The 12,994-nt window shown below is 36.7% G+C and overlaps 1 protein-coding gene across 1 annotated transcript; it reads left to right on the top strand.

Annotated features, from left to right (window-relative positions):
* LOC109234601 (FGGY carbohydrate kinase domain-containing protein) lies at positions 346 to 11,499 on the top strand. The gene is made up of 15 exons (XM_019400652.1): positions 346 to 724; positions 3,554 to 3,633; positions 3,914 to 4,031; positions 4,149 to 4,327; positions 5,761 to 5,843; positions 5,923 to 6,107; positions 6,686 to 6,747; positions 6,913 to 7,021; positions 7,131 to 7,247; positions 8,492 to 8,611; positions 8,771 to 8,891; positions 8,977 to 9,133; positions 9,798 to 9,870; positions 10,624 to 10,751; positions 11,225 to 11,499. The coding sequence occupies exons 1-15, from the start codon at positions 490 to 492 to the stop codon at positions 11,345 to 11,347; spliced, it is 1,890 nt and encodes a 629-aa protein (XP_019256197.1). The 5' UTR covers positions 346 to 489; the 3' UTR covers positions 11,348 to 11,499.

Below are 12,994 nucleotides of genomic sequence, written 5' to 3'. Positions count from 1 at the left end.
GTGAAGTTACCAAACTTGATGTACATTAAGATTAAAACTTCTAGATCTGAATATTAAAATATGTATTAATATCTGAATGCTAAATAATTAAGACTTATTATTTTTCCAACACCCGAATGTATAAAATTTATCTTTATTTGAAATTAATAAATAAAAACTTCAAATAAAATACTAATTTCAGGTTATTTTAAAAAAATACTTTATTAATAGAATATTAAATTAATTAGTATTTTATTAATAGAATACAATTTTGTATTCTCAAACAAGAATACACAAAATACAAAATGATTAACCAAAAAAGGACACAACTAAATTATAGAAGAAAGATTGAGATTAATCTGATTTATTAGATACACTCATCATCATCATCTTCTTCTTCTTGTCATCACCCTTTTAAAAAAACCAGTAATTTTTCCAGATCTTGACACTCTGGCAGTATTATCTTGAGTACAACAAAATTAACAAAAAATAGGAAAAAAGGGGACAAAAATGGATTATTACAAAGAAAATAGGGAGAAAAAGTTAGAATCAAGAAAATCCATGACCGATACCCCAACAACACCACTACTTGCCAACTCCTATCAAAACCACAACCGCCACTTCTATTTTAACCGCTTTAATTCATTTCCTAATTCCGCCGTTGAAATGACCACAACTGCCCCTCCTAAGCATCTTCGTTCCGTGTTCCTTGGTGTTGATGTTGGTACTGGTAGTGCTCGTGCAGGTTAGGTTCTTTTTTTTTTATTTTTTAATAATAATTGTTGAAGTATTTTAGTTTATTGCTTGTGGGTATGAGTTAATTGTGATTTTTTTTTTTTTGGTTTTTGAGATTGGTTATGGTGATAAAATAATGGGATTTTTGTGTAGACCTTGACTAGTTGACTTATTGCTTTGAACTCATAGCTAATCTTAGTTACTGGGTTTGCAATATATGGTCTAAGCAAAAGTTACTGGGCCCGTGACTAATGATCTAGCTCCGCCTCTTGAAGTATGCAAGTTTAGTGCTTGTTGATATGACTTAATTGTGATTGGTTATTTTGGGTTTTGAGATTGGTTATGGTGAAAAAATCATGGCTTTTTTGTGCTGACAGTAACTTTTGCTTATATTCATCAATTTGTGTGCATTTCGTAATGAAAAACAACAACAATGGCTTAGTCGTAAACAAGTTGTGTCAGGTACATGAATCCTCATTGGCTATGAGGATTCATTTCATGAATTGGTTACTGGCCTAATCCTCCTCCTTTATATTCACTTGGGACCGGCAATGTGAGCAAGTTCATACAGGCGGAGACATTTGTTAATGAAAAAATGCACCCAAATTTGGTAATGCACTTGTTGGTGTCACTTTATTTTGTTTTTTTTGGGGGTTCGAGAATGATTATGGTGAAAAAATCATTTTTTTTTGACCTCGGGTTAATGGCTAATTTTTGGTTTTATTTTTCATTATTGGTGGGATGAAGTTGATTATGATTGGTGTTGCTATGTTTTGAAATTGGTTGTGGTGAAATATTCATTGAGTTTGTGAACATATGCTTAATATTTATTCATTTGTGATTGTTTATTCAAGTCGATATTTTGATGTTAGTGATGGCAATGGCGGAGCCAGGAATTCTAGCAAGGGGATTAAAAAAAATACAATAATGTCATACATGTTATTTGAACCTATAACCTAAAGTAATCTTGAATCCCCTTTACCTTTAACACTACACTGGAAGTTTCTCTTATATTAAGGAGTTTCAAAAGCTTAGAAATAAATAAAAGAAATTGTTTTTATTCTATTTGCATAGTATAACTATTCAGTGAAAGGGATTCAATTGAAACCCCTTCCCAATAGGTAGTTCCGCCCCTGAGTGATGAGTATGCTGCTGGATGGTATAAGCAATTCTGATTGGTATTATAGGTTTTAGGATGGGTTATGAATCTTTTTTGTGTTCATCGTAACTTAGCTTTGAGTTCAGCAGTTTGTGTTGCAGCTACTGGAAATTTGAATGATATGCGAGGCAAGTGTATTATGTTTCTGTACGTTGGATGAGAATAGTGATTCTATTTCCAGTCTTACCTGGGTCTCACACTTGTTCAATGGAAAGATGATTGGTTTGGGCATTTGTACTGTTTTTGTAGGATTGTTTCATCCAAAATATACCGGGACTTGAATTCTAGAGTCTTTCGCACTGTGTCGTTAGTGCATATAGAGTTGGTGTCGATTTGGCGGGGATCATGCAATCTGTATGCATGAGCTAGCGTCACATTATGGCATTCATTATTGGTTTGAAAAGTTTTTGTTCATGCTCTTCAAGTAGCCCCTAGGAAGAGAGAGGTGGTAAACGCACAATGCAGCTGGGAATTTGGTCAACATGATTTGAAAAAACTTTCTGCTTTCTTCTTTTTGTTTGTTTCAGATGAATAAATGGTGCTCTCAATAAAAATATAGTTTATGTTGGAGAGAATTTGCAGAAAAAAAAATTCTTTGCTAGGAGAAGTTCTACGGCCTACTTTATCGAACTGGTCATTCATGTACTAGTTGACATTGCATTGACCAGACACTTTATTTGGTGATAGGTTACTAGTGAATAATGATTGATGAAGAAGTTGACAGACGTGTCATAGGTCATGCCACGCTGAAAAACTTTAATAAAGTGTATGTATATCTAGGTACACTCTACCCTCCGTGGTAGGGGTAAGGTCTGCGTACACTCTACCCTCCCCAGACCCACTTGTGGGAACTCACTGGGTGGTTGTTGTTGTAGTTGTATATCTAGAACTTCAGTTAGTGAATTTAGTATTTCAGGAGTTTGAGCTTCAATCTTGCAGTAACCTGATGCTGCTTGATGTTATTATCTCTATATACAAATATGTTTCTTAATCTACAATAATTATAAAAAAAATTATAGAAATAATCTTAAGCTTTAATCTTGTTCATGAGCTATTGTAGTTCTTTTCTTCAACAAAGAGTGGGAGGTGGTATCATCCTTACAAGTACAATCTACTTGTAGACCTTTAGTTGCAGTCAGCCTAAATGTTAAATGGAAAATAGATGTTCATCAGAAGCAAAAAGTGCAGAAACCCTTTGAAAGATGTTAACCAATGAAGAAAAAATATGAAGAGAAAGCTCTTCTTATGATGGCTTTAGAATGCACAAAGAGACCCCTGTGTTGTTAAGTTATATTCTTCTAATCCATATTCTTTTATGCTTTTTGTCAACTCTTCTTTGTCACTTCCAGTAAATTAAAGATGCAAGCATTTGTAACTTATTAGAGGTTTTATTTGCCAAAACATGACTGCTACTATGTGCATGAACGATGAATTGCCATGTTACATATTTTCTCCCGAACATTCTCTTCATAGTTGCCTCTCTAGTAAGGACCTTAATGTATTTCCTAATCAGGACACAGTTAACAAATTGAGGGCAGCCTGCTAAAGTACAAGCCTTTTCATATTTGGGCAACAAAATTGTGTTGGCTTTTAGGTCTATGTATGATGTCAAGCTTGCGTTGCTATAGTAAATGCTGATTGGTTATATGTAATTAATGTTAAGATTTCAATTTAATGCAGGTCTCTTTAATGAGGAGGGGAAGCTTCTAGGTTCTGCCAGTAGCCCAATACAGATATGGAAAGACGGTGACTGTGTTGAGGTCTGTCAAGTAAAGATAACTACCTTAAGAATAGACATTCCTTTTTTATGCTTTTCTTCTTTGTCTATATGTTTGATTTCCCTCAATCTTTTTTGGTCAATCTTTGGTGGTTGTGTCACATTACAATATATTACTTGATACTTGATAGTAATATGTTTTTAGAAGATATAAATGAGAAAACTGTTCTATGTTTTGCCTTTGCTATTAAAGAATTAGTGCTTGTTCTTCCTTTTCAGTTCTTTGTGTTTCTGATTTCATTTATGTGGTTCTTCAAATCCAGCAATCCTCGACTGATATTTGGCTAGCAATCTGCACTGCTGTAAAAACAGCATGTTCCCTCGGAAATGTTTCCAAGGAAGAAGTTAAGGGACTGGGGTTTGCTGCTACTTGTTCTCTTGGTATGCAGTCACTAACTGCTGATTTGCATCTTAGTGAATCTGTCCAGTGTGTTGATTGAGGTATATGAGCAGAATTATGGTAGTAAGTAACATGGATGGATTGGTTCCTCTGTGCAGTTGCTGTTGATTCTGAGGGTGAACCTGTCACGGTTTCATGGAGTGGTGATACTAGAAGGAATATCATAGTGTGGATGGATCATAGGGCTGTAAAACAAGCTGAGAGGATCAATGCCTCTAACTCACCTGTATTGCAGTACTGTGGTGGAGGCGTTTCCCCCGAGATGGAGCCACCAAAGGTACATATACTTATAGGAGGCCTGCTGTTTTATGTCATCTTTTTCATGAATGAAATTCTTGATTCTGTAAAGTAATATGTATGGTTATAGCTCCAATAAAAAGGAGAAAAGTGAGTAATTCTCGTCCTCTAAGAGTTGTCAAAAAATGAAAAACTTAACCTCAAACTAAGAGGTGCAACACGGATGATAAGTGAAACAAAAGGGCACCATGGTTCCGTAGATTTTTGGCTTTATAAATTTAAATAAATAGCTCCACTAGTTGCGCTATAAGAGTTACATATGCAGATTGATGTGATCTCACTATACTAGATCCGTTTTGGAACTCATCCCATTTGACTGTTCATCATGTATTGAATTTCTTCAAATTAACAGATGTAGACACTACTAATTAGAGAAGTCTTATTTTTCCGTACTTCTAAGTTTTCTCTTGACACATTCTATGAAATGTTCCATCTCAGTAGGCTTTAAGGAAGCTCCTTGTTTGATTAGGAAATTTATGCTTTTTTGAGGCCATCACTTTATCAAACAACAATGTATCCAGATTCATTTAAAATCCAAGAGATGTCCACCTAAGAGGAACATAAGATCCTGTAGACTGGTTGGCATTCCCTGATTGAACTTGGGCAGGAAAAAACTAGTCTGTGTTATGCTGCACCTAACTGTCTGATAATTAATAATCTGTTTTCCATATGGTTTGGAGCAAAAGCCGTCGTAGCGTTTTGCTTTTCATTTTTTTGCTCTTCTTCTCCTGGGAGCACCAAGGAGAAGAAATGGTTGGAGGAACTTAACAGATACTGAATTAGTACTTTTTGCTGATAATTTAATGCCAGAAATTACCAATATCAGCTGAATCCTATGAAACATGTCCAAATAGAGTACAGTACATCGAAAGTAGTTACATGCTTACATTCTTGATGATCAGGTGAGTTGTAGACGTTTTCACTTCGGATGACCCCTCTTATCTTGGTAATTGCGTAGCATTAGGAGACCAAGGTAGTGCTAGTTCAGTATGAAGCTCTTAAGCCCCGAGCCACATACACCTTTGCTGAACCTACCAAGAAAAAAGGTGCAGGAGTACGAGAGTAAGAAGCAATAGAATAAAGTTCCCATCCTTGACATGCGCTTGCTTTTCTGTGGTCCTGAATGATACTTTTGGAATCCTGTGGAATGACTGACGTTATTGGGGATGAGGACATGCATACCTTCTTTACCTTGTAGTGAATGAGTATCAGAAAACACCTGTACCTTCCTTCTGAATCGGATGCTGGCGAATGAGTGTGCGTTGTTTATACATCTTGCTCTTGACATCTTTACGCTTCTTGCTTCTACTGTATGAAGTGAAAAAGGAAAAGTTGAAGTTTCTAATTACTTTCTTGATCATCATATCTGATATGCTTTATCTACTACTAGTTGATACAAAGTTGTTTTTACAGCTCTTGTGGGTGAAGGAAAATCTCCAAGAATCCTGGTCAATGGCATTTAGGTGGATGGATCTAAGTGATTGGTTAACATACAAGTAAGAAATAGCTCATGAACCATAGCTTTTGAGTTTTAAACAGGAAAAGGTGATTCCATCTATTCTGTTAACTTATTAGAGCAACAGGAGATGACACAAGGAGTCTATGCACCACCGTCTGCAAATGGACATATCTAGGTCACGCGCACATGCAGCAGATAAATGAGAAAGATTCCCGTGATATGGAAGCTTGTGGATGGGATGATGAATTCTGGGAGGAGATTGGTTTAGGTGATCTTGTTGATGGACATCATGCTAAGATAGGTATATTTGAAGCTTCACCTAAATTACCGAAATGTATGACCTGGAAAAATTCATGCAACTAACTCTGTTGCAAACTTGTTAATCTCTATTTATCATCTTATCTGAAGTCATGCTACAATATGCGACTTTTGAAAGTCATTGAGAATTGAGCATTGAGTTGCTGGAATAGATACAGCCCACCTCTCATAAGATTAGGGATTAGTTGAGGATTAATAAAGTGAATGGTTGGTCCTCTCTCGTAAAAAAAGAAAAGAAAGGAAAAATAACAAATATCTGCATCAGTTCACGTTAGGTTGCCATCAGCATTTTACTGATGCACCTCCTGGCAAACAGTGGTAGTTTCTGCTTAGCATCCTTTTCCTTCATTTATTAATTCTTTCTTTTCTTTTTTTCTTGTTCTCTTTTTCTGTTATCTTTTTATTTATGGTTTTGTACTGTTTCTAGTTCATATATGGATTGTTTAGGCTAATTGTCTCAAAGGGTCAATATTTATTTATGTTGCTCATTTGGTGGAAGATCTTTTGATCTTAAGAACTGCTTAGTTATTCTTATCATGATTTTCTACTAAAAATGTGCAGGCCGAAGTGTAGCATTCCCTGGTCATGCATTGGGTTCGGGTTTAACACTGGATGCTGCAAAGGTGAAGAATTCATAAGAATCGCATTGCATCTTGAATTCGTGATTATTAGCAAAAGTCAAAAAAAGGACACATTCATTCCTAATTTTGTGGATTTTGACGGTTATAAGTGCCTTACTTTCCTCATGCTTTTGAGTTAATTTTACTAAGGTGCTGCTTATGTTTCAGGAATTGGGTTTGATGGCGGGAACACCAGTAGGTACTGCACTGATAGATGCTCATGCTGGTGGTATCGGTGTAATGGAAAGTGTGCCTGCATCAGATTCTGAATCTATAGGTTGTTATTATTGAGTAATCTTTTGGACTATGTTGAATGATTAAAATATCTTCACATATATTGTCAACTAGATTTACTTATCGATGGAGTGTTGCTGTATTTTTGAAAGTTGATGAGGATGCTATAAGTAGGCGTATGGTGCTCGTATGTGGTACTTCCACATGTCACATGGCTGTATCCAGGACAAAGTTATTCATACCTGGAGTTTGGGGACCTTTCTGGTCAGGTACACCTCCACTTTGCAATGTACCTCTGTTCTTCAAACTATTTATGTACAAATGGTGGAATTGATAACTATCAAAATTTACTGCTACTTTCTTCCAACTAAGGACGGAGATAATTATCAAGATTTAGGGGTCGCGTGCATATGCATAGTCGAAATGATCTTACTAATGCTTACAAGCTGTATAAGAATTACTTATGATTACATATTAGGTTCTGCATTTAGTTGAAGCATTAATCTAGGAGGGTTCCCATATTTTTATCTGATATGCTACTGCTTTTATTTTTTTTTTTTTTTTGGAAAATATTATCCAACTGGAAGTATTGCAACGAAAAAAAAAGGCTGAACTACATTACAGTTTCTGCAGAACACAACTTTCTCTCCTTAACTCCAGGCCCTGGCTAAACACTAAGTAGGATAAAAATTCAGGGTTTGCAACTTCTTCTTTATCGTAGGTTTTGACTGGCCCCGATAGAAGATCTCCTACAATAGTTTTGATGATATGCTCAGTACTCCTGCTTTTTCCCTGGAAATTCTCAGATTTCTTTCTTTCCAAAGATGATACACAGTGCCAGCTAGCCATTCTGAGTATATGATTGCGGGCAGTTTTCCCTTTGCAATTGGTCATCATCCACTGCAGTTCTTTTCGCCATCCTAGAGGATGTCTTCTAATCCCTTGCCACTGCAGAATGTTGCTCCATATATTTGCAGAAAATGGACATTGAAAGAATAAATGAGAGGTAGTCTCTTATTGTGAAGAGCACAAGGAACTTTCTTGGTTAATACTTATTCCCCACTTAGCCAACCTATCTTTGGTATGCAATCTTTCCCATGCCGCTATTCTTAGTATAAAAGTCCATTTAGGAGCACCAATATTGTTGCATATGATCCTCCTCTAGGACACCTTCTGAAACTCACCAAGCAATTTATGATACTTTCTCCTTATGGAAAAAGTTACCAAGGTATTAATCTCTGCTGGCTCATACCCTACTTCCTCAAAGTACTTCTTGGCTTTAAACACTTTTTGAATCACCCATGAAGCTTGCTTAGGATATACCTCCTCAATGTGCCTACCTTTTATATAATAAATGTGTACTCATTGTATCCAGAGTTTGTCTTTTTTCATGCTTAGATTCCAAAGTAATTTGGCAATAGCAGTTTTATTCCATGTAAGAACATCTAACATGCTACTGCTTTTGTTACAAAGCAAATGATGTTTTGTCATTTTGGTTTTGCAATATTTTCAGCAATGGTGCCTGAATACTGGCTCGCTGAAGGAGGACAGAGTGCCACTGGTGCATTGCTAGACTATATTATTGAAAATCACGTTGCATCTCCACATCTTGCAAATCGTGCTGCATCTCGAAGTAAGATGACATTGATGTGTCATTTACGAAAATATGTGTGGTGCTCCTTGTCAAATTCTCTTCTTAGTTACACACTTCAACTCACATGCAATGTGATTTTTGCTATTTCCTTTGTTGAAAGCTCCTCCTGCTTACCAGTTAAAGTCTATTCTCTGCTAGGAATCTCAATATTTGACTTGTTGAATGAGATATTGGAATCAATGAAGCAAGATGAGGGATCGCAATTTATATCTGCATTGACTAAGGATTTGCATATCCTCCCAGATTTTCATGGTAACAGGTATAGTGATGAAGAATTGTTCTTAAGTTTTTCACCTCGATTCCCTAACTATCTGCTCTAAAATACACGCAAAATTTCTATTCAGGTCCCCAATTGCAGACCCGAAGTCGAAAGGGATGATTTCTGGTTTAACACTTGACACTAGTGAAAAGCAGCTGGCACTTCTCTACCTTGCGACAGTACAGGGCATTGCATATGGAACCCGCCATATAGTAGAGCACTGCAATGCTAATGGACACAAGGTAAGGACTCATATCCTGATACTACTATGTATCTTTTACTGTGGAATTGCTATTGCTCTCTTTTTTAGAAACTTTTACATTTTTGTACTCTGATAGCTTATGTAGTTTCTGATATAAAAAAGCAGTTGCCAAAAATTACATTTCCAGATTCATGCCTTGTGATAATTTTAATGTATAAAAGAAGCAGCTATGAAGGAAGTTTCTTAAAAGTTATCACATGGTTATCAGTCTGTAATGATGTCAATACCTAGCCAATTATAACTATCTTGGTCTAATATCACTGCCTTCATTTGGAAGCTTAAACAATTGGGTGGGATATGAGATTTCTTCCTGACTTTTTTGGTTCTGTAGCGCATGAATATGACATTTGGCAGCAAGCATATGCATCTTTGACAAGACTTGGACTGTTAATAGTTGGTATTCAAAGGAAAGATTTTGTGGTGACAGTGGTCGGAGGTTAGGATGTGGCGGATAAAGAACCTAGTAATGGATTGTTTGTCTTTCAGAATTTCTTATTGATCACTTTGATCTTCTATGTTGTTGCTTTTATTATGCTGGGAGCTTTCAGCATAAAGTATACATGCCTTCCATTTTGATACCTGAACCAATATTTACTGCCTTGCTTGAAGTGATCTTCTTCCTTATATTGTTTCTTCATGTTCAGATTGACACCCTACTTGCCTGTGGTGGACTTGCAAAGAATCGCCTATTTGTTCAAGAACATGCGGATATTATTGGTCTCTCTCTCTCTCTCTCTCTCTCTCTCTCTCTCTCTCTCTCTCTCTCTCTCTCTCTCTCTCTCTCTCTCTCTCTCTCTTATGCTGCTTATCAATGAGTTATGTAATATACATGAAGTGGATGAATATGTGAACAGGTTTGTGGATGCATATATTCTGTGCATGATTACATTGCAAGAGAATATTAAATATGTCATTCCCAATCAGTTAGTCAGTTTAGTTGAAGCAAATTTAAATCGAACACTAAAGTTACAGTACCCGGTGGTCTTGGAGCTGCTAACTGGCAATTAGGTTTAGAAGAGCATCTTGTATCTCTGTGCTTTTCGGTATCTGTTCTAGTTCTTAAAGTGGATCATGGCCCAGCTATATTTGTACAATGCACTGTCCTTCCATCCTTGTTGACGCCAGCAAAAATATAAAAAGCTTGCTTAATATCCTCGTACCTCATTGTTGACGCCAGCACAAAATTGGAAGCTTGCATCATATCCTCGCTTGTGGACCTCCTCTAGAACAATAAGAAATGAAATAGAAGGAAATAACCTGAAACACCAAGTTAAGAAGTGCTAGATTTCTATGGATGGTAGTGAATCCTAAACTTTCCCTTGAGCTTCCCAATTGCTGAAAAGGGTGTGTTATAGCTTTCAATTTGTTATCTTTCAGTATCTGCATGAAGCCTTAACCTTGGTACTGAATAATCCATCTGTGTGTTTTGGATATGTTAATCAATTCCAAGCTGTATTATATCTTGTGCAGGTTACCCTATCATTCTTCCACGCGAAAATGAATCTGTGCTGTTAGGCGCTTCTATTCTTGGTGCTGTTGCTTCAAAGAAATATTCTACTGTTCGTGAGGCCATGAAAGCAATGAATGCTGCTGGTCAGGTGTGTGCGAATGTCGTACATTATTTACATGCTTAATTTGAAAAGAAAGAGCAGTTGACTAATTACACAGAAGAGGAACCTTTAATCATAGCTTTTTCTTTATTCTTTTTAGAACTATTTTTTTTATTGTCAGTTTCTTCTGTCTAGATCTTGTTGGGATAGATTAAATGTTCCGCAAAGTCCTTTACTGCACCATCATGTTACTTGCTTAGAGGCTGTCTTGTTTGCTTCATCCCGATAATCTAATGGAAGATCTCCTCCTCTTCCCCCTTCACCGCTACCCTCCTTGGCGCCATACATCTTTGCGAAACCAGATTATAGCAGTTTTATCCTCCGGTATATGACTAGACCTTGTGCATACCAATTCGAAAGAAATTTGGAAAAAACTCGTAACCCTTCCCAATATTCTCCTTCTTCCCTCAAGCTTTCAATTTGCCTTGTTGTTCTTATGGGTTTCATGTGGTTGATGGCAGGTTGTGTATCCATCTAAAGACCCAAAAGTGAAGAAGTACCACGATGCCAAATACAGCATCTTCCGCGAGCTTTATGTGCAGCAACAGAAGCATCGTTCACTTATGACCGAGGCTTTGTCATGAGATTTTTCCTCTTGCATTTCTTTGACCTTTATTTGGTGTATAAAAGGAATTTGAAGATGTATCACTAATTCAGCAATTATCAAGTGTACAGTTGAATTTTTTTTTGGACCTGTTCATGTCATATGCTTTTATTTTTCTTGGGGGATCTTTCAGTTTTAGTGCCAATTGCGACATTCCATTGAGATAATAGTTTGATAAAAAATCTTTTTAATTAACATTCTCAATGACCTTTCGTGCCCTAATTTCCAAACAAAGTGAAGTTTTGATATGTCTTGTAGACTAATCGTATGTCAATTCTTCACTAGTTTGAGCCGTTGATTAACCATTCTACAAATGACTAGACATCATATGTATGAAGACAGAAACATATCAATGTGTTCCCATCTGTCTAGTGAGTTTAATTTCTGTAAAATGAGAGTGTAATAGAAGATTTACAATTTATTGAATCAAAATCAATCTATCTGCTGATGTGAGCAATGAAGGAATTGAGCTCTAGTTGAGAAACACCTCCTTCATTTCGTGATTGCCAAACTGTCACGACCCAAAATTCACTGGTCGTGATGGTACCTAACCCAACCCGCCGGGTAAGCCAATTACTCTATCCAATTCCAATAATATTTAATAAGGCAATTTAAACAAGAGATTATCTAAATCTTATACACTTTCCCAAGGACCGGTAGTACAAATCATGAGCTTCTAAGAATAGAATTTAAAAAGCTGATATGAAGTAAATACATCTTCTGTTTGAAAAGTACATAAATAGAGTTTTTATAAATCTACGGCTGCCATGAAGAAGAGGCGGCTACAGCCGGAACGCAGGTATATCTTCAAATCCAGCTCCCATCGAACACAGCAACCTTAGCAGCCAACATCTGCACGCAATGTGCAGAAGTGTAGTATCAGTACAACCGACCCCATGTATTAGTAAGTAACAAACCTAAACTTAGGGTGAAAGTAGTGACAAGCTGGAACATAGGTCGGGTGCAACACGAATAACCAACAACAGTTCATAACAATGTAAAGCAATTAAATGAAGAAGTAGCTTAGAGATAAAATGCTCAGCCTTTTCATAGTTTTTTGAAAATAGTTTCGCTTTTCAAGTATATCAGTGAAAACCCAATCCTTTACCGAAATCGTCGAAAATATGAGTAAGTTTGAAAACTGTAATTTTCCCAAAAACCTTTCATCAGGTAAATGTTTCGTTTTCATATAGCATGAGGAAAGTGCATCTCTATGCCTACATGTCAAGATACAGGTAAAATCATGAAATATCACCAAAACCGGGCAACAAAAGGAAATGCATCTCTATGCATGTATCTCAAGTACGTATGTCAAATGCAATGCCTCTCAGTGATGAACTCATGTACTCACACTCTCAGAGTACTCAATCTCACTATCTCGCATTTCTCTCTTACCGTGCTCAACACTCAGCACACTCAATCACTCAACACTGTACAATACTCGTTGCGGCGTGCAACCCACTCCATATATATTGCGATAAGGCTCGTTGCGGCGTGCAACCCGATCCATATATATATACATAGTCAACTACGCTCACTAGGGGTGTGCAGACTCCGGAGGGGCTCCTTCAGCCCAAGCGCTATAACGCTGCAGCGTGCAGCTCAATCCCAAAAGATGTAATCAATA

This window comes from Nicotiana attenuata, chromosome 11 (genome assembly GCF_001879085.1).
Source record: "Nicotiana attenuata strain UT chromosome 11, NIATTr2, whole genome shotgun sequence".
NCBI classification, from domain to species: domain Eukaryota; kingdom Viridiplantae; phylum Streptophyta; class Magnoliopsida; order Solanales; family Solanaceae; genus Nicotiana; species Nicotiana attenuata.
The sequence above is the reverse complement of the archived record's forward strand: the minus strand, read 5'-3'. Positions and strand labels throughout refer to the sequence as shown.

What these genes read in the sequence shown, in the direction of transcription:
- LOC109234601 (XM_019400652.1), top strand. Translation starts at nt 490, where the DNA reads ATGGATTATTACAAAGAAAATAGGGAGAAAAAGTTAGAATCAAGAAAA. An exon ending in CCGAGATGGAGCCACCAAAG is followed by an intron (nt 4,328 to 5,760) that starts GTACATATACTT and finishes TTGTTTTTACAG; the next exon opens with CTCTTGTGGGTGAAGGAAAA. An exon ending in TTGGGGACCTTTCTGGTCAG is followed by an intron (nt 7,248 to 8,491) that starts GTACACCTCCAC and finishes CAATATTTTCAG; the next exon opens with CAATGGTGCCTGAATACTGG.